The sequence below is a fragment of the Rhipicephalus microplus genome, chromosome 2 (genome assembly GCF_043290135.1).
Source record: "Rhipicephalus microplus isolate Deutch F79 chromosome 2, USDA_Rmic, whole genome shotgun sequence".
Classification (NCBI taxonomy): Eukaryota; Metazoa; Arthropoda; class Arachnida; order Ixodida; family Ixodidae; genus Rhipicephalus; species Rhipicephalus microplus.
Window position 1 is genome coordinate 180,000,495 of NC_134701.1, and position 23,441 is coordinate 180,023,935.

Consider the following 23,441-nt stretch of genomic DNA (forward strand, 5'->3'; position numbering starts at 1 on the left):
AGCATATTAGTAAGGGTGCGGTTTGTGCGTTCCACAAGGCCATTCGTCTGGGGATGATATGGCGTCGAATGGCGAAACTGCGAAGTGCAGAGACAAAGCAATTCCTCTACAGTGTCGGCGACGAACTGGCGACCACGATCACTGATGATGACACGAGGTGGACCATGGCTTATAACGATGGATTGTAACAGGAAAGAGGCGACGGAATCCACTGTGGAAGATGATATCGCAGCAGTTTCCGCATTTTCGGTAAGGTGATCTACGCAGACTATGATCCAGTGGTTGTTGTTGCAAGACCGCAGAAACGGTCCCAGCAGGTCGATACCAACTTGTTCGCAAGGTGTTGTGGGCGCGGCGTTATAGGGTGAAAGAGGCCATGCGGACTGCTTGTAGGACGTTTATGGCGCTGGAATTTGTCGCAACTGGAGACGTATTGCTTTGTACATTGTCGCATTTTAGGCCAGTAGAAGCACTCTTGAGTTTGATGCAGCGTGCAAATGAATCCAAGATGGCCAGATGTCGGGCCATCATGCATGAAATGGAGGACGTCGTACCTCAGGCTTTGGGGAACCACTAGCGAATACCACGCACCCTTTGCCTAGAAATTCATCTTGTACAACAGTCCATCGCGAAGACAAAAGCGACCACTGCACTTGGGGCTTCTGACAGTGGCGAATAAAGAGTCTAAAGTCAAGTCGTTGCGCTGTTCCCGCTGGAACGTGGTGACAACAGGAAATGCGCGCGAAACAGTTGCAAAGCAAATGTCAAACGTGTCTGTATTGTCGTCAGTCGTAGAGAATGGAAGGCGAGAAAGACAATCGGCGTTGGTATGACGCCATCCACTTTTGTATGCAACATTTAAGTCAAATTCCTTTATGCGTAGAGCCCAGTGGGCAAGGTGTCCAGAAGGGTCTCGGAGAGTAACGAGCCAGCATAGGGAATGATGGTCTGTTACAATCGTGAAAAGATGCCCATACAGATAACAACAAAACTTCTGAATAGCAAATACGGCTGCCAAACATTCTTGTTCGGTCACAGTGTAATTTTGTTTCAGCCTTGCTGAGGGAACGACTTGTATAGGCAACGACATGCTCTCTGTCATCATGACGCTGAACAACAACGCCTCCGATGCCGATTCCGCTTGCGTCGCTGTTTACTTCCGTAGGAGCAGATGGGTCCAAATGACGGCTCTGATGTCAGCAGAAATTCGAGTTGACAGAACGCAGCGTCACATTCAGATTTCCGTTCGAATGCACTGGGTTTTCGCAAGAGGCTGGACAATGGGTAGACGATGTCCGCAAATTTAGGCACACAGCGTCGAAAATAAGAACATAACCTGAGAAACCTACCAAGTTCTTCAACAGACGTGGGTGGCTTAAAGGCGCTGACTGCTTCAGTTTTCCGGGGGTCAGGCCTGACCCCATCCTTATCTACCAAATGGCCAAGGATCAAGGCCTGCCGTTCACCAAACCGACACTTCTTGGAGTTCAAGATCAAGCCAGCCTTTCCCGCAGAGTCCAGAACGAGGCTCAAACGAACGTTAAGTTCTTCGAATGTGCGGCCAAAAAATGACAACGTCGTCCCGATAGCACAAACAGATCTACCATTTCAGTCCGCGAAGAATCGAGTCCCTAAATCTTTCAAAAGTTGCGGGGGCATTGCATAGCCCAATGGCATCGCATTGAACTGTTATAGTCCATCCGGTGTTACAAATGCCGTTTTCTCCTTGTTAGCACGGTGCATGGGGATCTGCCAATATTCTGATCGTAGATCGAGTGAAAAAAAGCATGAAGCAGAACTTAGACAGTCAATTACGTCGTCGATTCAAGGCAGCGGATATACATCCTTTTTCGTCAAGCCATTCAATCGCCTATAATCAACGCAAAAGCTCCAGGAACCGTCTTTCTTGCGAACCAAAATCACAGGTGCTGCCTACGGGCTGCACGACTCTTCAATAACGCCCTTCTGCGACATGTCTTGAACTTGTTCAGCTATAACTTTTCGCTCGGATGATGACACCCTGTAAGGCTTTTGCTGAACCGGATGGGGAAAGCATGTGTAGATGGTATGCAGTGGTCGAGAGCATGGTAAAGACAGTCGCTTACCCTTTTCGTCGAAGTCAAACACTGACCTCTGTCGTTGTAATAGTTGGACCAATTGTTGTTCATGTTACCGTAGCGTCTTGCTAACCATGCTCAAAATGTGGGACTCATGGAAGATACTTCGTTTAGAGGTGCCCACGCGTTTCTCACTTTCCTCGTCGTTAATGGCGACAATAGAATTTTCTGTGACACCATGGAACAGTGCGAGCTTCATTCCTCGAGGAAGGATAATCGGCGCAGACGAAGAATTAAGTGCCCACAAAAAGTCCCAGCCATTAGTAATTGAGATAATCGAATGAGGCACTATTACATCTTTCTTCGCATACTGAATCATGAGAGGTTGAACGACGGCATCAAAAACTGATACTGCAGCTATTGGAGTAAATACGGCTACTGAACTCATAGACGATGGTGGTAATGTCAGCTCTCTGGACACAATCAGTAAGTCTTCCGGAGGCAGCTGCTGCTGAACTAGGGCGGGAAGGGCATCACCACCGCTAAGAGAAACTTCAGCCATACCGCAATAGACGAAGGCGCCACACTCTTGAAGGAAGTCAATGCCGAGAATAACATCATGTGTACCCCGTTTCAGAATCAGGAACTCAGTTGGGAACGCCTTTCAGCCAACAAAACGTTGACGGCACACACTCCTACGGGTTGAAATATGTCCCCGCCCACGCCATGAAACCTACCAGAATCTTGATAGGAAAACATAACTTTGCGGCCTAAGCTAGCTTTAAACGAACTGTTCATAACAGAAACTGTGGCACCAGTATCCACTAAAGCCGTTGCATACAAATTGAAACACATTTCCCGTTTTTGTCCATCGTAACTGGCAGAGGTATATGAGGTGAATCCTGTTGTGCGACCTCACCTCCATCGGCCGCGCCGGCTAGTTTCCCGTCGGTGGTGGTGGCGACCGCCACCGTAGAGGTGAAGGAGAGCGATGCGTTCGGCCAGGCGGAGGTGTCAAGCTACGGTCAGAAGGGGGTAGGTTCCACGCCAGCTCTCTTGCCGTAGGGTGTGGTCGCGATACGTGAACCACCAAGGATCGTCATAATAATTGTGGCCACCGCGAGTAGGTCTTGACGACGGCTCGTATCTCGATGTCATCTCTCTCTGCCGATGGCAGAACCAAGCAATGTGTCCTGGAGCACCACAGCTGTAGCACACAGGAAGTCGACGATATGCATTTTGGAAAGCATCACGAGGGCGTGGTGAAACGGGTGCGTATTCGCTCGGGTTCTGATGGGCAGCGGCCAGCTGTCGAGGGTAACTGAAGCGGCGCTGGTGCCTGGTGTCTTGGTAGTGACTGCGCTGCGGCCTCGGTGTTGTGCCAGAAACGTAGTCATACTCCTCGACGCCTGCTGCAGCAGTGAAAGCAGGATGCCGATGCTGGTCTGGAGCCGGCAAGGGTGTAGCTTCGCAACGCGTTGCGCGAGCGTGTCGGCTGAGTTCTTCACGCACGATCTCACGTATTGTAGACGCAAGATCAGACGGCACGTAGTTGTCAACACTCGCTACCGTGGTTACATTAGGTAATCGACCAAATTTAGGAGCAATGCGCCTCACCTTCAGCGCCTCAAACGTGTAACAGTGCCTTATGACATCGGCTACTGTACCAATGCTGTCTTTGCCGATAAGAAAGTAATAAGCATCCTCTGCGATGGCCTTCAACAGGTGGCCGACTTTGTCCTCCTCGAACACGCAAGATTTAGCGGTCCTGCATAGTTTCAGGATCGCCTCGGTGTACATCGTGCACGTTTCGCCTGAGACCTGGGCTCTTTGCTGCAGCGTTTGTTCGGCTTGCTTCCACTTTGCCACGGTGTCCCCGAAACACTCCTTTATTTCGGGCACGAAGCCTTCCCACGTTGTGAGGGCGCCCTCATGGTTCTCATACCATGTGAGCGCCGTATCCCTCAAGAAGAAGACGACGTTAGTCAACTGAGTTGCCGCGTCCCAAGAGTAGTAGTTGCTCACCCGCTTTTAAAGTTTGAGCCACTCGTCCACGTCCTCGCCACATTTCCTCCCGAAAGGACAGGGCTCTACCAGATGCTGACGCTGCCAAAGACCAGCCGCGGCTGATGTCGGTAGTAAAGGTGTCGCTGGAACTGGTGGTGCAGTGCCGTCAGCTGCGGGGTTCAGGGTTCTATCTTCACCGTGAAACATCTCGACCACCAGCGGTAACGGGGGTAACGCTGCAATGCGGTGGCTTCGGCGTAGCTCACGTTGTTGCAGAGCCATGTTGCTTGCTTAGGTACCCAGCACCTCCACCATAAAACTGTTATGGTTAGATTGAGTTTAACTATGTTTATTTACAGGAGAAATCAGGCGACGATCGGCGATGATGGCAAACATAGGCCGAGCCAAGTCGCTTCCTCTACCGCTACCTTTGTCCCCAAAACATGGCCCGGCTCATACCGTATATATATATATATATATATATATATATATATATATATATATATATATATATATATATATATATATATATATATACCGTATTTACTCGCATAATCGGCACACTCGCATAATAGGCGCACCCCTAGTTTGGTCGCGGAAAATTTGATTTATTTTAATTCCGCGCATAATAGGCGCACCCCGAACTTGGCCGTGATCAGAAACAATTCTACCCCCCAGCGGTACAGTTGGAACGCGGTCCCCGTACCCTGAAGAAAAAAAGAAGGCAAATCGAAGAGCAAATAACAAAAATTCGAAGTGCAACGACCTAACCAACGTGTTTGTCGAAATAAAACTTGAAAAAAAAAGCGTCCATGAGCGAAAAAAAAACGGCTGTTCCATCAATTACTGATACCCCCCAAATCGCCGTGCTTTTTGGAGGTCAAGTGTACAACGCCGGGGGCTCGATCGCCATCACCGCCATCAGAGAAAAAGAAAGAAACGCCATTTTGCAAGCGGTGTGCGTATGTTGTGGTCGTGTATTGAACTTTGGTTCCACCATGGGGAAGTACGCGAGCTACACGGCTGGGTTTAAACTGAAGGCAGTGCAGTACGCGCTGGAGCACGGCAACCGGGCTGCAAGCAGGCATTTCGGCGTTGGAGAAACCAGTATTCGGTACTGGTTTCTCCAAGACCAAGAAGAAAAACTTAAGGCGACGAAAAAGACACGACGGGCTTTCCGCGGTGCCAAGACCGGCAGGTATCCGAACGTCGAAGAGCAACTGGTCCGGCATATACGGGAGCTACGACAAGACGGCTGTGCTGTGTCGTTGGATATTGTGCAGACTGAGGCGCGCAGAATAGCCCGAGCGCAGGGCATCGAAGCAAAAGAGTTCAAAGCCAGCTCTCGATGGACAACTCGTTTCATGCGGCGCCATGGCTTCGCACTGCGAAGGCGGACCTCTTGTGCCAGCGCTTGCCCGCAGCATATGATGAATGCTTCGGGCAAGCGTGATGAATGTGTGATCTCCGACTCGGACTCCGAATAGGGAAAAGGAGGAACAGCTACGACTTTTGTGTAAATAAATTTTACGTGTGTGTGTGCAGTTGACGGCTCTCGCTTGTTCATTAAAAGGTACGTAGGTATGTTTGTTTTATGCTGAATTAATTGGTAAACGATAAAGTCGCCTTTTACTTGACAAGTGTGCAGATTTAAAGCGCGAGAACCGAGTTGAAAAAATTTTCAAAAATTTTACCCCGCGTAATTGGCGCACCCCTAACTTCGAGCTGGATTTTCTGAAAAAAAAAGTGCGCCTATTATGCGAGTAAATACGGTATATATATATATATATATATATATATATATATATATGCGTATTTGTTTATTCTTTATACGGGCATGTGTGCCACACCTCACTATCGAAAAGGTTCATAAAGCACACGACACGCAAGACCAGTTACTTGCGTCATGACCAATGAATTATGTTCTTCTCGTATGCCAATTGTGAATGCAACGCATTACTTTCCATTTATTTAGTCTTGAAGTATCTGTGTGTCTGTCTGTCTGTCTGTCTGTCTGTCTATCTATCTATCTATCTATCAATCTATCTATCAATCAATCTATCTATCTATCTCCAATCAGTTACCCTTAATGACCAGCAGTTATCCTGCCTACGTGCAACGTGCCCCGCCCATGCCGATTTCTTCTTCTTTTAGAGGCGAAGCTTCTTAGCGTGTGGGTATGTTTATACCCCGTGGGTGTATGTAGCCACCAGTGGCACATACAAGTTCTAGAGCGGGTATGTGGGATGCGAGAGAGGGGATGCGAGATTGCCTAGCTTGCGCGTAAACACAAAAATTTCGGAATGGTCAAGTAGCGCAACTAAACAAAACCTATGTAGCAGCTCAAGCATCGTTTAAAACCTCTACACAAACACATGTTTTATATACATTTTAGGGGCGAAGCTCCTTAAAGTGTGGGTCTGTCCATCCTCCGTTGGTGTATGTAGCCACCAGTGGCACATACCACTTCTAGAGCGGGTATGTGCTACAGGGGATGTGAGATGGGAGATGGAGGTACTTGGACTGTTCACTACATGGACGCATGGAAGGGCGGACAGACAGAGTAGAAGGCGGACGGACAGATGAACGGACGCGCTGACGTATGGGTGCATGAAGGGATGGACAGACGGATGAACGGATGGATGGACGCATGGATGGTCACGCGGACGGATGAAAGCAAGAACAAACGGACGGACGGATGCATGGACGGGCTGATGGATGCTTAGCCCCACTTATCATAATTCACTCCGTGGATTTGCGATGATTTTTTTGTAGCGAGCGAGAGTAGAGACGTGAGATGACGTCGAAGGTGGCCGAAAGGGCCGCGCCAATCTCACTACCTTATTCCAGGCCTGAAGCGGAGCCACGGCGGCTGACAGCGTCCGACACGCCAGGTGTGTTGGCTCGTTCTTTTCTAGAGGTAGCGCACCACCGTGGTCTAGTGGCTAAGGTACTTGGCTGCTGATCTGTAGGTCGCGGGATCGAATCCTGGCTGCGATGGCTGCATTTCCGATGGAGGCAGAAATGTAGCAGGCCCGTGTGCTCAGATTTGGGGGCACGATAAGGAACACCAGGTGGTCGAAATTTCCGGAGCCCTCCACTACGGCGTTTCTCATAATCATAAGGTGCTTTTGGGACGTTAAACCCCACATATCAATCAAATCAACCAGGTGGAGGTAAATGATGCCGTACATGCCTTCCGTAGCATGATTATCATGTTTTGATGTGTCGTTTACCTTTTTCGTCTATTCACGTCTCGTGATACTAAATTTAGTATATGTGGAGCTATAGAAACGACCGCGAGTACGCTATGAGTGTACTATGCTGTCATGTTCTTACATGACACGCGTATTAGGATTATCATGTTTGCACCAGCCATATACTTTCGTCAATCATTGATGTCTCGTAACACCAGATTTGGTATATGTAGAGCTAGCAAAACAGCCGCGAGCGCATCATGAAGGGCTCAATATACTCCAACGTAGTATTGACGCACACCCACGCTGGGCACAGCGACGCTACGCTAGCAAAACGCAAGCACTCTATAGCTTGACGCCAGGCACGACCAGCGCGACCAGCGTCCGTCGACGCAGCCCGACGGCAACCGGCGCGAAATGCGACATGCTGCATTCCGCGGCGATGCGTTATCCAGACAACACTGTGTCTCCCTCTTTTCGTGACGGAGGGACGCCGGATGCGCTGTAACACGCATGCGTCAAAGCAACGCAGGGCGGCGTGCGCCTGCGAGTATATGGCAGGACCGGTGCCTGGCGTGTCAATGCCGGCGTGACCCGACGAAACGAACGCCGGTGAGCACGCACACAGCGTCACTTCGGAATGTATTGGCGCCTTGGCTGTAGCATGTAGTAATGTTCTCACATCACACGCATCCCATGATTATCATGTTTGTACCAGTCACATACCTTCGTCATCCATTGACGTCACGTAATACTAAATTTGGCATATGTAAAGCTAGCAAAACGACCACGAGCGCATCATTAGTGTGAAATGTAGTCGTGTTGTTACATCACACGCATATCGTGATGATCACGTTTGTATGTGTCGTTTACCAGGGTCGTCCGTTGGCGTCACGTAATACCGAGTTTGGTACATGGGAAGCTAGCGAAACGGCGGCGAGCGCATCATGAGTGTGGCATGTAGTCATGTTGTTACATGACACGCATGTCATGATTTTCATATGTTTAGAAAAAATTGTTAACGATTTAGAGCACGAGGTTCTGGTTAGGGTCTGTCGCTTGTGTTCACCATAAAATTAGAGTGTACTAGAACTTTTGAGTGGCGCGACCGAAACGCTTTTCCTTGCTTTCTCCATCCCCAACTTGTGACGAAAGTAGCGGCGGCGCTGCCATCGCCTAATCTTCCCACTTGGTTTACTCGGCTGGCTCGGCGGCATGGCCGGCATCTCGATTTTAGTCGCGGAATGACTTAAAAAGCAGCGTCTAAACCATTGTTACGCGCCAGGTTGCACAACTGGATATCCGCGTGTGCAACAAAGTCGGAAGTTATCGCTTTTTAAGACCCCGAAAGACGAAGAACGACGACTTCTTTGGGAGCGGAACCTCCATCGGCTTGACAAGCCACTTGACGCCGATTGTGCTGTGTGCGAGTTACATTTCGAACCGCATTTCATTGTGAGAGACTACGTACATGTTATCAATGGTGTTCAAGTCCGAATTCCTAGGGGAACGCCGACACTTGCCCCTGATGCAGTCCCGACGATCTTGCCCAACCTGCCTGCATATTTGACGCTCAAAACTCCGGCTCCGTGGACCCAAACAAAGCGGCGGCATCAGTGTGTGCCGGCTGAGAATGACAACAGAAAACGGCGACGCATTAGCCCTCCTGCACAGCTCCTTGTGAATACCAATGGTGCAACTTCTTCAGATGCCGACGAAGCTGACGAGACAAGCTCAAGTCCATTGTCTGACGCGGTTGTCACTCTCGGTGACCTTCGTGGTCTTGTCCTACCATCAAAGTCATGGGCGCTGCACGAGGTTCCTGGATTTGACGGCGTGTCGTACGTAGCGTGCTCACTGAATCCTAGCACTCGTGAGCTTTGCATTCAACGAGGCGTATACTTCACCTGTTTGAACAAGTCGCGGGATGAGAAACGAAGAAGCGCACAGCAGCACCTAAAATATAGTAGGCTATAAAATGCTACAGTGGCTTAAAAAGGATGTCATTTTTCGTGCATATTTTCTTACACACTTAATTTTTTCACGGTACACCAAGAAGAAAAACAATTTTTCCTAGAAGAGGCTTGTAAGCAAGAAAACGTGCAAATAATGACGCAAAATCTCAAAATAAATCTTTGATCTTGAATCTTTTTGTATTGAACCTGTGATGGTAAATTTAGCAGCATTAGGGATCTCGGTGCATAATTAATCAATCTAAGCCAATTCATTGTTACACTTCAGTGTCCCTTCAAACAATGTTTCGACCATAACATCTTTTTTTATTTAAATGCATTTTGGGAAGACAACCTAAACTCTGTCGTTTTGTTTGCTTTGTTTTATGTTATCTTTTGTATCCTGGCTCTATATTTTACGTTTTTTACAATTTACCTAAGTCCAAATGTATTGTTTTTTAAATATGTAAACCTTGCATTTTTATATTATCAATTAAGATTATCATTAGTTACGACATTGCTTTGTAGTATTGTTGCGTTTTTTAAACTCTCAAAATCTTCGACTATTATGTTTCACCTAAGACATTCTTCTGCAGTATTACGTATTTGCATTTCTGTGGGTCCTACAACAATGAATCTATTGCCATATTTCAAAACCAAAAAGAGGTTTGGAAAAACTCTGCTGTTCTTCAAATAATATCAATAAAGCCTACTTTTTTGTCGTGTGTGCACGCAGCCACAAGCAACGAGCCTTTTATTTGAGTCCAGCTTTGGTGTTTTACGTGGAATCGACCAAGAGTTCTTCGTTTTGTGTGCAGCATATTCCTTTTCTTTTTTTTGGGGGGGGGGGGGGGCGCTTCTGGTGTGTACCGGCCAGCTGGTTTCTCGTATAAAATATGTACACTTTAAAAATTAAAAAAAACGTGCTCGTTATATTGTACAATGTACTATGCTGCTTCAGGCTGCAGTGCGGTCAGCAGCAACTTCAATAACAATAATGTCAAACAACGTTTGTTTGCGCGGAAAAGGGGAGGTATGTGAATAAGAAAAAAAAGAGGGAGATGATCTTCACACTTGGCGCGACAGAGAGGTTCCAACACGTACGCGGAACGCCTGCCAGCCATCCGCCCGGGTAGATTGGTCGACGCCAGCGCCACCGCATCATTCCACGCCGAAACGGCCGCTCCCAGGCAGCCGCTCGCGCCACTCAAAAGCTTCTAGTACACTCTAATAAAATCTTGGCATACCATACCAGTTTTGCAACATGCCATGTGAACGAAACCACCGCAGGTTCTCCGGGCTTGGCTCAGTGGTTATGCCTCGCTTTCACGACGCAGAGGTCCCACGTTCAAATCCGCGCGGAGCTTTCTTTTCTCAATTTTTATGTTATGACTAAACAGATACGTTCTTCATACAGACATGTGATGCCATACAAAGTTTGGTATTGATACCATCATTGAAATGGCCAGGAGAGTTAATCACGCCGTGGATATGCTGTAACTTTTTTCTTTATTCTGTCTTAGCCTTTTTTTGCCTCTCATTTTTCTGCTCAAAATATTATAAACGTAAGCGTGAACAGAATGTACCTTCATTTTTGACGAATGCCGCACTCAGGCTGAACCTCTCGAAATGAATGCTTCCGTTGTTGCCGTTTTCACGGCGCATCACTTGACCAGTTGCAAAGCTACGGTCATTTTCGCCACCACACACACACACCACACACACGTACACACACACACACACGTATATATATATATATATATATATATATATATATATATATATATATTGTGATGGGGCGAGGTCTTGGCTTACAGGATTGCGTCCACCGAGAGTCGGCAGCCGAACAAGATGTCTGAGTTGCCTCTCGCGCAAGCGCCTAACGCACAGGCGTCTTCTTCATCTTCGCTAAGTGCCACGCTTGCTCCTGTCGATGATGCACCATAACATCACTCCCCTGCGGCGGAAGCGCGGTCACGGCGCTTAGTACGGCGGCGACGAACGAGGAGGGTGATACGGTTTCAGTCTGGAAACGTGTACAACGTCTGTCTGGAGTGAGGTGGTCGAAGAGGCATTGCTTAGGGGTGCGATCTCGTAGCTGACGTCACTAAGTAGTCGTAACACTTTGTAGGGGCCATGGTAGTGTGATAGCAGCTTCTCTGATAAGCCGACTGGGCAGTTTGGTGTCCAGAGAAGTACCAGAGACCCCGGCGAGAAGTGCACGCTCTGGTGGCGACTGTCATAGCGGTCTTTTTGGTGTGCTTGCGACAAGTGTAGCCGATCACGGGCAAGCTGACGGGCTGCATGGGCTCGAGAAACGACATCGCTGGCGTACTCAGTAGACAGGGGGGCAGCCGAAGGAAGGAGCGTGTCAAATGGTAATGCTGGATGTCGGCCAAATAGCAATTAAAACAGCGAATAACTACCTCTGCGGTGCCGGGAAGAATTGTACGCGAACGTGACAAAGTGGAGTGCTTTGTCCCAGTCACGGTGATCTGGCGAAACGTACATTGACAGCATCTGCGTCAGCGTTCGTTCAGACGCTCGGTCAATCTGTTTGTCTGTGGATCATAAGCGGTGGTAAGCTTGTGCTCAGTGGAGCAGGCGCGGAGAATGTCATCCACAACACGTGAAAGAAAGTACCTTCTTCGATCAATAAGCAGCTGCCGTGGAGCGCCGTGATGAAGAATGACTTCATACAAGAGAACGTCAGCCACGACAGTGGAACAGCTTGTCGGCAGTGTTTTAGTGATAGCAAAGCGTTTGGCGTAGTCTGTGGCGACTGCAACCCATTTATTTCCGGAGGTGGACGTAGGAAACGGGCCCAACAGGTCAAGGTCAACACGGAAGAATGGTTCCGTCGGTATGTCAATGGGCTGTAGGAGGCCAGACGGTAGCACAGAGGGGCGCTTGCGGCGTTGGCAGCGGTCGCAAGCAGTGACATAGAGAACCACCGAACGATACAGTCCGGGCCAGAAAAAGCGACGTCGCACACGATCTTAGGTACGAGAGACGCCTAGGTGACCGGCTGTAGGTACGTCATGTAGTTGTTCAAGAACGCTGGTACGCAGGTGATGGGGAAGCACGAGTAGTAATTCCGGGCCATCAGCGTTGAAGCTGCGACGGTACAGAATGTTGTCATGCAGTTCGAACAGGCGAACGGAAGGGTCTGTTGGAGCAGAGTACAGACGCTCGATGATGGAGAGTAACGACGGGTCACGTCGTTGTTCGGTGGAGATATCACCCAAAGCTTAGATGAAAAGAACGCAGGGGTCTGAATCAAGGTCTGTCAAGTCGGGCGTTTCAACCGGATAACGTGACAAACAGTCTGCGTCTGTGTGGAGGCGTCCCGACTGGTAGTGGACCACGAATAAGTATTCTTGCAGACGGAGCGCCCAGCGACCAAGACGTCCAGATGGGTCCTTTAGCGATGACAACCAGCAAAGAGCGTGATGGTCCGTAACAACGGAAAAAGTTCGGTCATACAGGTAAGGCCTGAATTTCGCCATGGCCCACACTAAAGCTAGGCATTCACGCTCAGTGATGGAGAACTTCCGTTCGGCAGGTGAAAGAAGACGACTAGCGTAAGCAACCACGCGGTCCTTTCCGTGCTGTCGTTGGCCAAGAACCGCTCCAATTCCACGGCCACTGGCATCGGTCCGAAGCTGTGCAGGTGATGCTGGTTCGAAATGGGCCAGTATTGGTGGCGTAGTCAGCAGATGGATAAGAGCCGCAAAGGCGTCCGCTTGCTCTATACCCCATGCGAAGGGAACGTCCTTCTTTAAGAGATCAGTAAGGGGTCGAGCGATGTCGACGAAGTTGCGGACAAATCGACGAAAATAGGAACATAGCCCTACAAAACTTCGGACGTCCTTGGTTGAGCGTGGTTCAGAAAATTGTTGTACTGCTCGTACCTTTTCGGGATCTGGTTGAACACCATCGGCACTGACAAGGTGGCCGAGTATGGTGATTTGGCGACGTCCGAAATGGCATTTTGCAGAATTGAGCTGGAGAGCAGCTCTTCGAAAAACATCCAGAACGGTTGACAGACGTGTTATATGGCTGTCAAAGGTAGGTGAAAAGACGATGACATCGTCTAAGTAACATAAGCAGATGGACCACTTGTATCCTCGGAGAAGGGAGTCAATCATGCGCTGGAAAGTTGCCGGCGCATTACACAGTCCAAACGGCATGACTTTGAACTGCTAGAGGCCATCGGGCGTAACGAAAGCGGTATTGTCACGATCCATGGGGTCGACGGAAATTTGCCAATAGCCGGACCGAAGGTCGATAGACGAAAAGTATTGGGCACCATGGAGGCAATCGAGGGCATCATCAATCCGAGGCAAAGGGTAGACATCTTTGTGGGTCACTTTGTTTAAATGGCGATAGTCCACGCAAAAGCGCCAGCTGCCATCTTTCTTCTCAACGAGCACGACTGGGGAGGCCCAGGGGCTGGATGAGGGTTCTATTACATCTTTAGTAATCATTTTATCCACTTCATTTTGAATTACTTGGCGTTCCTTGTGAGATACGCGATATGGACGCCGCCGTATGGGACTGGCATCACCAGTGTTGATCCGGTGAGTCACTGCAGTTGTTTGGCTGAGAGGGCAGTGGTCAAAGTCGAAAACGTCTCTATATGATGTTAGCAGACTGCGGAGGCTGGCAGCTTGCACTGCAGTGAGGTCGGGAGCAATCATCGTGTTAATGTCATCTGCAGGCAGAGTGTAATTGCGGCCAAGACAGGGGGATGTAGTATCGGTGTCCAAACAAGTAACGTTGCAGCTGTCAAGTGGAGATAGGGTGGCCAAAGACATGTCTTGCGGAATAACTTGAGTCAAGAGACTCACGTTGAGTAGTGGTATAACCAGTGTATTATTAGCGACGGCGACAACAGTGTGAGCAAGGGCGACGTCTCGGGCCATCAGTACGTCGACTATAGGAGTTACGAGGTAGTCACTATCGGGCACATGACGTGAGCACGAAAAAGTGACATATGTAGGAGCTTGCGGAGGCAAGCGAACGTGGTGACGAGAGCATAAACGGGGAGAATAGTCAGCTGGAAAATCGGCAAACTGCGGCAGTTCAAGCTGAAGAGCACCAGTGGCACAATCAATGAGCGCAGAATGACGTGACAGGAAGTCCAAACCAAGTATTAGGTCATGAGGACACATTTCAATGACGGCAAACTGAACTAATGTAGGATGACCGGCAATGGACACACGGGCCGTGCACATCCCTTAAACATCAGGGGTCCTCCTATCAGCGACACGAAGTTTGTGGGAAGCGGCAGGCGTGAGCACTTTATGTAGGCGTCGGCGAAGGTTCGCGCTCATTACAGAAATGTGCGCTCCAGTATCTATAAGGGCAGAAACAGCCACACCATCAACAGGGATCCCTTTCTTTCTCCGCGCCTCACAAAGATCCACCGGTGTTTGCTGACCTTCATGGGGACGACGTTCAAGACTGGTTGCAAGAGTATGACCGTGAGGGTGCTCTTTACCACTGGGACGATGCTGTGAAGCTCACCCGCGTCACCTTTTCTCAGACCACTGTGGCCAAGACTTGCCTTTTGAAACACGTTCTTGAATTCATAGAGTGGACCAAATTCAAGCGTAGGCTCCGACAGATTTGCGCCAACCTTTCCATCCTCTCAGAAATTGCGATAAAGATAGCGGAGCCTGTTCAGAAGAACGGTGAGTCTGACCCTCTTTACTCAGAAGTTGTCCTCGTCCTATGTCGCCAGGTGAACAGCTCTATGACAGAGACTGACAGGGTGTGCCACCGGTTCGATGACATTGGTGAAGCAGTTTCAACACCTTTGTGGTACAGAACTCCTCCACAGTATTGAAAATCGTCATCACGTGTCAGCGCCTTGATGAGCTCCATCGGCTACGGTTGCACCCTGACACATCGCGAAAATTCAGCCACAGTACGAGTCAAAATGCTGTTTCTTTAGCTTTGCCACAATATTTTGGCAATATTTTTGCTTTGTTCGCTCTCGAATAAGTTTAATAATTTAATACAGGAGCATATAAAGAAGAAGTGATAACAATATCACAGGGAAAAATTTGTGTTTTTATAAAAAGAACGATTACGTGCAACTTGTAAATTTTTGCCAAAGCGAAAAAGTAAGAAAATACAACACAAACGAACAAACTATCAGAGTCACGAAAGAAGGCTTTTGCCTTAATGTTTAGTGGCATTGATTATCACAGGGCTTGTTTACAAGCTAGTTGGTTAATTCCTAAGAAAAACACAGGCATGGTGTGAAGAGTCAGTCAGTTCATTCCTTCACTTCATCTCTGCTCTCTTAGCGCGGTACCTGTTTTCTCGCCTTGTTCAGTCAAGCTCCGTCTAGATGCTACTGCGACCCAATATCACTTCCGCAAAATATGAGAAATTATGATATATAATTTCATATTTCTTGTGAACATATGAAAAACTAATACTTGAAATGTTTTACATGCAGTTCAACACAGTAAGGAGTAAAATATTTTCATACAGTAATCTTGTGCATGCTGTTATTTCATAGGAGATATTATATAGGAGTGCTAAGCAAGAGATATGGGACGGAAGAAAACGGGAGATAGGGTTCAAGGGCCCAAATTGTTTCCCAGATATTGCACAGCATGTTTCTCTTAAATCATGTCATACATGCGCTAACCAGCACATGAAACTTTTACTGTAGATTTTGGTTTGAAATGTATTATGAATACATCATGTCGTTGACCGCAACGGCGAAGAAGTTCTGTTCAAAGCATTTAAAGTAGAACTCTAGTAGAAAATGCGTAGCACGTTTAATAAAAAAAACACGTGAAAAGCGTTACCTGATGAATGCATAGTGTTGGTAGGGCTGTGTGAAGGAATGAGGTTTCATCCTGAATTTCAATATCAAGTTTTGTTTCTTCAGGATTGGAGGAAGGCTTGAACAAAGAGTGGCAATTTCTACTTGACGAACATTCAGGCACCCGGCACAAGACCTGCAGCAAGTTGACCAATTATACAAAGAGCAAAATATTTAGACAGACATTTTGAACAACACCTGTGCATTGATTAGGTGAATTTTTTTAGCAAAGTGTTCACTGGATTTTCACAACGGAGCAGTCTTAGGTCCTTCTCTTGCCGTATGGTGTCATACTGAATGTGTCAGCTCACGTGACCAAGAGAGAAGGGCATAGCCAGCTGCGCTATTCAAGTCACAAGACCAGTGCACTGTGGGAGGAAGGGACCAGTCATAGAAGGCTTCAGAGGGGAATAAAGGAGTACGCATGATTTGAGCGGTGGCAATGACACCGAGCAGCAAACACCGAGTTTCCAGAGAGGTCATTGCAGATGAAACGCAGTCTATCACAGCGAAACAAAAAAATTATCCCTCCCCCCCCCCGAATTGTACCGAAAGACATATTTAACGCCAGAACCGAGACAAAACACCAAAAATCAGAAAAAAATAAAGAAACACCGAGTAGGCGACCTCAGCTTCACAGTTTTTTTTAATTTATCTTCATTTTTTGGGTTATTTAAAGATTTTTTCAGAGATTTTCTGCACGATAACTGCAAATGCTTTTATAATAGTGGTCTAGCATTCCGAGGAGTGTAGCGCAAAGACAATGCTGTTGTTAGTGTTAAGCACGTAATCCTCGACGCATATAATCAAAGCAGCCAGGAAGCTATACCGAATACTGAATATAACGAATATTAGTCGAAAAATACCAACCAAACTTGGCGCCTTTTGTAGGATGATGCATTCAAGATCTTTATATATCATATTTCGCTTGTTGCCTGAGCACGTCAACATCAGCGACGGCGATTGAACAAAGAATGTCTAAACTAGCTTGAAAGTTTCCACCAAAATAAATTTATTTTATCTGTCCTTCCATTATATCTGAAATAAAGAAAGCGTTTTTTTTGCACGTAACCACGAGCAGGAAACATTAATGCACGCGCTTGTACAGATGAGTGCCATTTCACAGTGTACAATTCAAAAATATCCATAACACCCTCATTGATGTTCCGAAAATGAAGGGTAGCAAATCAACACTTCCTATATTTAACCTTCCTGCTTTTCCATAGAGCTTTGATATACCTAGCAAAAATAGGGAGTTGTATGGAGAAATCCTCTTTGTTGCTTCAAGATAATCCTTCTGTAACGTTTTCCGCAGTGCTTTTTTCCATCACACGAAAAAGAAGAGGCGAATAATGCCTAACAAGATTTTCTGGCTCTCATCCCTCGAGATTGCGTCGGCTGCCTGCCCTCTAGAGAATTTCATGTTCATTGCAGAACCATATATGCAGCCGTTGGAGAAAAAGATGTGAGGAAATGGAGGCCCCCGCGCAACGTCTGACTGGAAGTGTAGGAAGCAAAAAGATAATAGCAGGCCTAAACAAAAACGAGGTTACTTTGCGCTCTGTTATTACTGCTTGGAGGCGTTTCGTGAGCTCCTGGAACTTCATGTTGCCCACTTCGGTGTTCTATTTGGTTTTTGTGAACGTATGCTCATGTTGTTGTCAGTATAGTTGCTATTTATGGCATTATAATGCATGCCCTGGGGAAACTGATTGTTGCAGCATCTCCAATATGCAGTGGTTCGCTACCGTTGTGAGAAGCCTAGCAAAAAGGAAATGCGTCGCGAAGCGCATATCTTGGGTGTATTGATGAAAATAACTTTCAAAACTAAAGGAGAATGCACCTATTTATGCTTTCTTAGGTGAGGAGCCCTTTAGGGGCACGGACTGCTGTACGCTGTTATTATATACTGTCCCCGCAAGCAACCAACTCCTGGCAGTCTCCAGCGCCCTGGAGAGCGTTGAGAGACTTCATCTTCCGTTACTTTCCTGGCTGCCGCAGCCACCTAACAGCAAGTGGGGCCTTCGGTATCACTGAGCTTCTGTCACTTTTTCATCATATCAAAGTTCTTGAATAACTTAATGGCGTAACGCCGGTAAAACAATGCGCAGCATAGCAATCCATAGCATATTCAGAACGTGATGGAGCTTAGGAGAAGTATTCTTTCATGCTATTCGAGCGCTTAGGTGATGATATTAGGTGCGCAGCACTTTAGGGACTGGAACTGTCGCGTTCTGTCGGCACTTGATGCAAGGCATGCCAAATCGCGTGTAGCATTCCCATCTGTAGCACAGCCGTGTAAATCAAAGGAGATAACTCATGATGTTCGTTCGGAGCGTGACTTCATCATGGTGCGTGTTGTGACATATTGCGGTGTGGCTTACCGGGGATTCTACGTGCACAAACTCATGGTTTACGAAACTACTTCGTTGGTAAACAGAGCTGTTATCCACTTCCGTGCGCTGAGAAGCAATCGGACAAGTTTCACACAAGCAGTATATGCCAAACCAAAAAGGTCATCACATTTACAAATATGTAGAGGAATTGATGCTGATAAGTTGACCATTTAATGTGCTTATCAATTTAAAGAAGTATGAGTACCGTCTCACTGCATTACGTAAAATGTACCTCGTTTTTATTTGAAGGCTCAGTTCTTTATTCTTTATTCAAAAAAAACCTTACAGGCCCCAGAACAGGGCATTGGGTAAGGGGGGGGGAGGAATCGGAATGGTACAGACAGGTAACGTTTACAGGCAGGATCAGTGCAAAAACAACGAAAACTATGTATATATATAAATGAGATCACATTTTAGGCTATACGTAACAATATTCCACAATAATACGAAACGCACTTTTATTTCGTTTCATTTTCACCTGTGTTGTCACACCTTTTAAAAATAATGGCCACAAGCAAACCCGTATGACAAAAAAATAAGGGCTAGGCTCGCTGACGTACGCATCGAAAAGATGGCGGCGTACAATTTTACGTATTCAGTTATTTATGAGGACGGCAAATAAAAAAATATTGAAAGGCACAGCGCACGCATACACGTCATTGCTTCGGCGAGTCCCCAATGATCGACGGAACTTGGGGGAGACCTACGGCAAGCAGGAATTTTCGTGCCATCCTCGCTTCACAAAAAGTGCCGTGAAGAATCTGCCCACTGTGCGATTTCTGCAGAAAAATGTACATGGTCACAGGTTTGTTGTGCTCCGTTCCATGCAGCTGTTAATTGCATGGTGCTTTTATCTATATGGCATGTTTCAACTTGGATCCACTGCCTTGTCAATGTCTTGTAGCCGACTGTGTCACGAGTATACAGTCTGGATATGTGCTGTGGTTGAAAAAACACTTTCTTTCGTACAGGTTACACGCCCCGAAGTGGCTCAAACAATTTTCGAATTGTTTGGTCGTCTGTACACGGATACAAATTGTGTTGGTGGTGGTGGTGATGATGATGATGATGATGATGATCCTTGTTGTTCTGGCGCACTCCCACAGAGGGGGATCGGCCGAGAACCAGGTGGCAGGATCTTTAAGAAAAAGGCTTATGGTTTTACAAACAGGAAGAAATTTCGGACTGAAATAAAAATATATAGAAAAAATCCAGAAATTGAAAAAAGAATATATCTTAGCAGGGATTGATGCATTCTATAAGATGTGATTTGAGACAGAGGTAATGGTGAATCTATATATATACGGCTGGCAAACGCTGAAGGGAGCACAATAACACCTTCGAACACAGCAGAAACATACAAGATGTCGAAATAATAAGAGTGACCTGATGACCCCACTACGTTGACGACGGTTGCAGAAAATTGGCCTGACGAAACACGTTTATTTCACCGAAAACTGCTGGTGCATAAAGAAACATTACTGCTGTTCACGTTTGGATGCATCTGTGCACACTGTTGTTGGTCTATTGAAGCAAAGATAATTTATTGCTGCTCGTGGTAATGATTTTGTAGCAAAATTTTACCTGCCCTCGCTCCCAGGGCCTATACCTTACAAGTTAGGACGCCTTTCTTAAGGTGCACTAATTACAAGGTATGGGAGGCTTCTTAAGCTCATCTTGTACATTTATTATAATTATTCTTCTCTCTTTCTTTCGTGAGTAGCCTTACTATGGTAAGTAAAGGTCGGTTCATGAATACTGCGGTTAATGTATAAAAATCCTTTGGAACTTTCTATGCAACCACTACGTGACCTTAAAAATGCAGTAACGTGTGTGCCTTTTGTAGTGGGTGATTAGCTTTAAAACATGAAGTCATTACGGTAATCTCACGTTATGGCGACTGATTTCAGTTTAAGCTTCTAGCACGCATTATTAATACATATTTGATGCTGTATAGTGGAGTATGGATACATGATGTGTGTGCTTGTAAAGCATAAATTTTTTTTCACTGTACTATACTGAAGAAGTTATTTTCAATCTATTCAAAAGCGGACGCGTGGGTGCGGTAGAACACCCGCTTGCCACGCAAACAACCCGGGACATTCCGCAATGGTCCCGATATACTAGATGATCTGGGTTGGGAGCATAACTTTAAGCCATCGCTCTCATTTCACGAAATAGGGAAATACTATCAGCTTGGCTGCAGGAAATTCCCGCTTCCACCCCAAAGCAGACTAGACCTCCATATTTCACCTTGAAAATGTTACAAACGGGATCTTTCCCGTCGAGGGGAAGGTTCACTAGCTTCGCTCCGGACATCGATTGATTCTGCTCGTTAGAAGAGTATTGCTTGTTAGCTCAATGCTCGGGTAATGTTCGGCGTTACAAAATGCCTCTTTTAATAAACAAGATGACTGGGAGGAAGCCCTCTGAAGCACCAGTCTCCATTAGCAGCCAGGGGCTGTCCACAGAGCCCACGAACGGGTGGAGAACCAAAGTCTTCCGACCCCAACGTGGACGGGGCCAGCTACTACGACTGTGTAGTTCCTTAGAGCCTAAAGAATGTTCTCCGACCAACCGACCGACTGACCGACCGACCGACCGACCGACCGACCGACCGACCGACCGACCGACCGACCGACCGACCGACCGACCGACCGACCTGGATTTCATTGCCACTATGACCCACAATTTATTAATTTTAATTGCATATGTCTTAATTTTTCGGTCTTGCAAAGACGCTTCATTTTTCGGTAACCACTAAGAACACCTCCAACAACACTGACGCCGACGTCGACACCGGGTTTCCAGCGAAACTGGCTCTTTGACGCTATCACGTTGAAAAAATTTAACCATTGTAACCTGTGAACGTAAATGCATTTTTGTATTTTGCTTCTGAAATGTGTTTTTACTATACATATACTTCATGACTGACGTCAGAAAATTGTTGATGTGTTTTATGCCTCTGCACAGAGACAAAGCAGAAGTTAGACGTGAAAAAGTACTACTGGTAATTTTGACCGAAAAAAATGAGATATTTGCGGAAACATTTTCGACAGTTTTGAAAGAAGCATGCTTTTGGTAAGCTCAGGACAGTTAATATTTAGTTATGTAGCAACTACGTTGGTGGCACATAAATTCTGATCAAACCTGTCTACAAAAAACCAAAAAAATATATTTAGGCAACAGTTTTGAACCATACAAACGTCGCAAACATCAAGAATGTGAATTGATTGATTTCTTTATGGAATTTGCGATAGTTATGCTCTGAAGTGATATGATGGCTATTGGTACCGTTCAGGATTTACACGCACAGAAATACAGCAAACTTATGTAGGTGTTCTGCAAGTACATAGTGTCGATGAAAATTCTGGATTAGATATTGACTTAGTTACAATGCAATGCATCGGAGCTAATACCCGATTCTATGGGGAGCAGAACAAAACAATCGCTATTACGTTAGGGGAAATGACAGCAGTGCAGTCAGCCCACACGTAAAAGAAAGCGTGCCTGATAATGGAAGTCTGACGGAGATAAATGCAAAAAAAGCAAATGTGCTTATAGAGTATGTCTAGCGCTCACGATTAAAGAAATTGGCAAAGTAGGCTGTCCAAAGCCAGCTATAGAACACTTGCAAAAGGCGAGGATGGCTCGTGGGGATTATGCACCGTAGAGCACGTGAAACATTCATGAAGGAAAAAAAAAGACCAGAAAGCTAGAAAGGAGTAAAAGTACGTCGAGTTAAAAGTAGTCTATCCCTTCATTCCGTGTAGAAGACACTCGCAATGTATGTGATCACAAGATAAAAGGCACCTCGCTTCCTGCTGACGTCCGCCAGGGCTTTGTCAAAGAAGATATCGCTTCGATGCTTTATTTTCAATGCTCGAAGGATGGGCTATTAAGAAAAGACGATGTGTGCAGATGACGAGAGCAGGTGAGAAGGTCATGAGTCGGCAAAATAAATTGCCCTCATTGAGACTCAGCCTCAAGGTATATTTTATTTGCTTCGGAGTCAGTGTCGCATATACTAACTCTTAATCCAGTGAAGCGGGCTCCCCTGTTCCAAAAGCCGATTGGGCTTTTGCCCTGTCGGCCTCACTCAGATTCAGAATGTTGAATATTCGTCTCTGCTTGTCTCGCTCAAAGTCCCATTTGAGTCAGCCTCAGTGAGAGTAAGTCAGTTCAAAAGAGTTTGCCTATTGGCGTTAATGGAAAGCTTAACTAGAGTCGAAGCAAAAGTCGGCAAGTAGGGAATATAAAGAATTCCACGCATCTCCACGAAATGAGTGATGACGAGTGGGCGAAACTAGGTCCTGACGTCCATAATGTCTACGTTGAATGAAGTTGCCTACTAGCATAAAGGACGGACGGTTGGACGGCTGGACACATGGATAGAAGCACGAATTCATGAACAGATGGACGCATGGACGGGGGCACGAGCACACACAGACAAATGGACACATGGGTCGACAGATGGACAGATGCACGGACGATTGGGCGGACGGATGGATGGACACACAGACGGATGGACCAACGAACAGATGCACGGACGGTTGGACAGACGGATGGCGTACGTGGTATAGTCTATTTCTGCCCCGATGCGTAGTAGGCCCGTGGTGCGCAGATATTTTGCCCGTGTGCTACGACTGCGCACTACGGGGCACGAATTGAAATCAGGCGGATATAGTGAGATACTTAGGTGCTTCACACCTACAAGGTATTAGATGCTCACTATTCTATTAGCATCCAGCTATAAAGAGCACATGCGTAACCACATGCTGTTACGCTTAACCACAAACGTTGCTCTCGACCATGGCTCTGGTACGCTTAACGGCGGTGTAAGAATAAGTTAGGTGATGACACTGCGCTAGGCGGTGCGTCGAAATTGTGTTTGCCGCCTGGTCTGTTGGCGCTTGGTGGGTCAAGGCGCTCATTAGGGAGTGACCCCAATCCGCGTGTAGAAAGTGATTGCTGCATAGCCT

At 46.8% G+C, this 23,441-nt stretch overlaps 1 protein-coding gene across 1 annotated transcript in view; it reads right to left on the minus strand.

The window, feature by feature from the left end:
* Nucleotides 1-16,074, minus strand: part of LOC142796451 (uncharacterized) — a 129,089-nt gene extending 113,015 nt beyond the window's left edge. Inside the window, exon 1 of the mRNA XM_075887131.1 lies at nt 16,047-16,074. Within this exon, the coding sequence (XP_075743246.1) occupies nt 16,047-16,059 (13 nt within the window). The 5' untranslated portion in view covers nt 16,060-16,074. The remainder of the gene's footprint in view (nt 1-16,046) is intronic.
* Between the last annotated feature and the right edge of the window lie 7,367 nt (nt 16,075-23,441).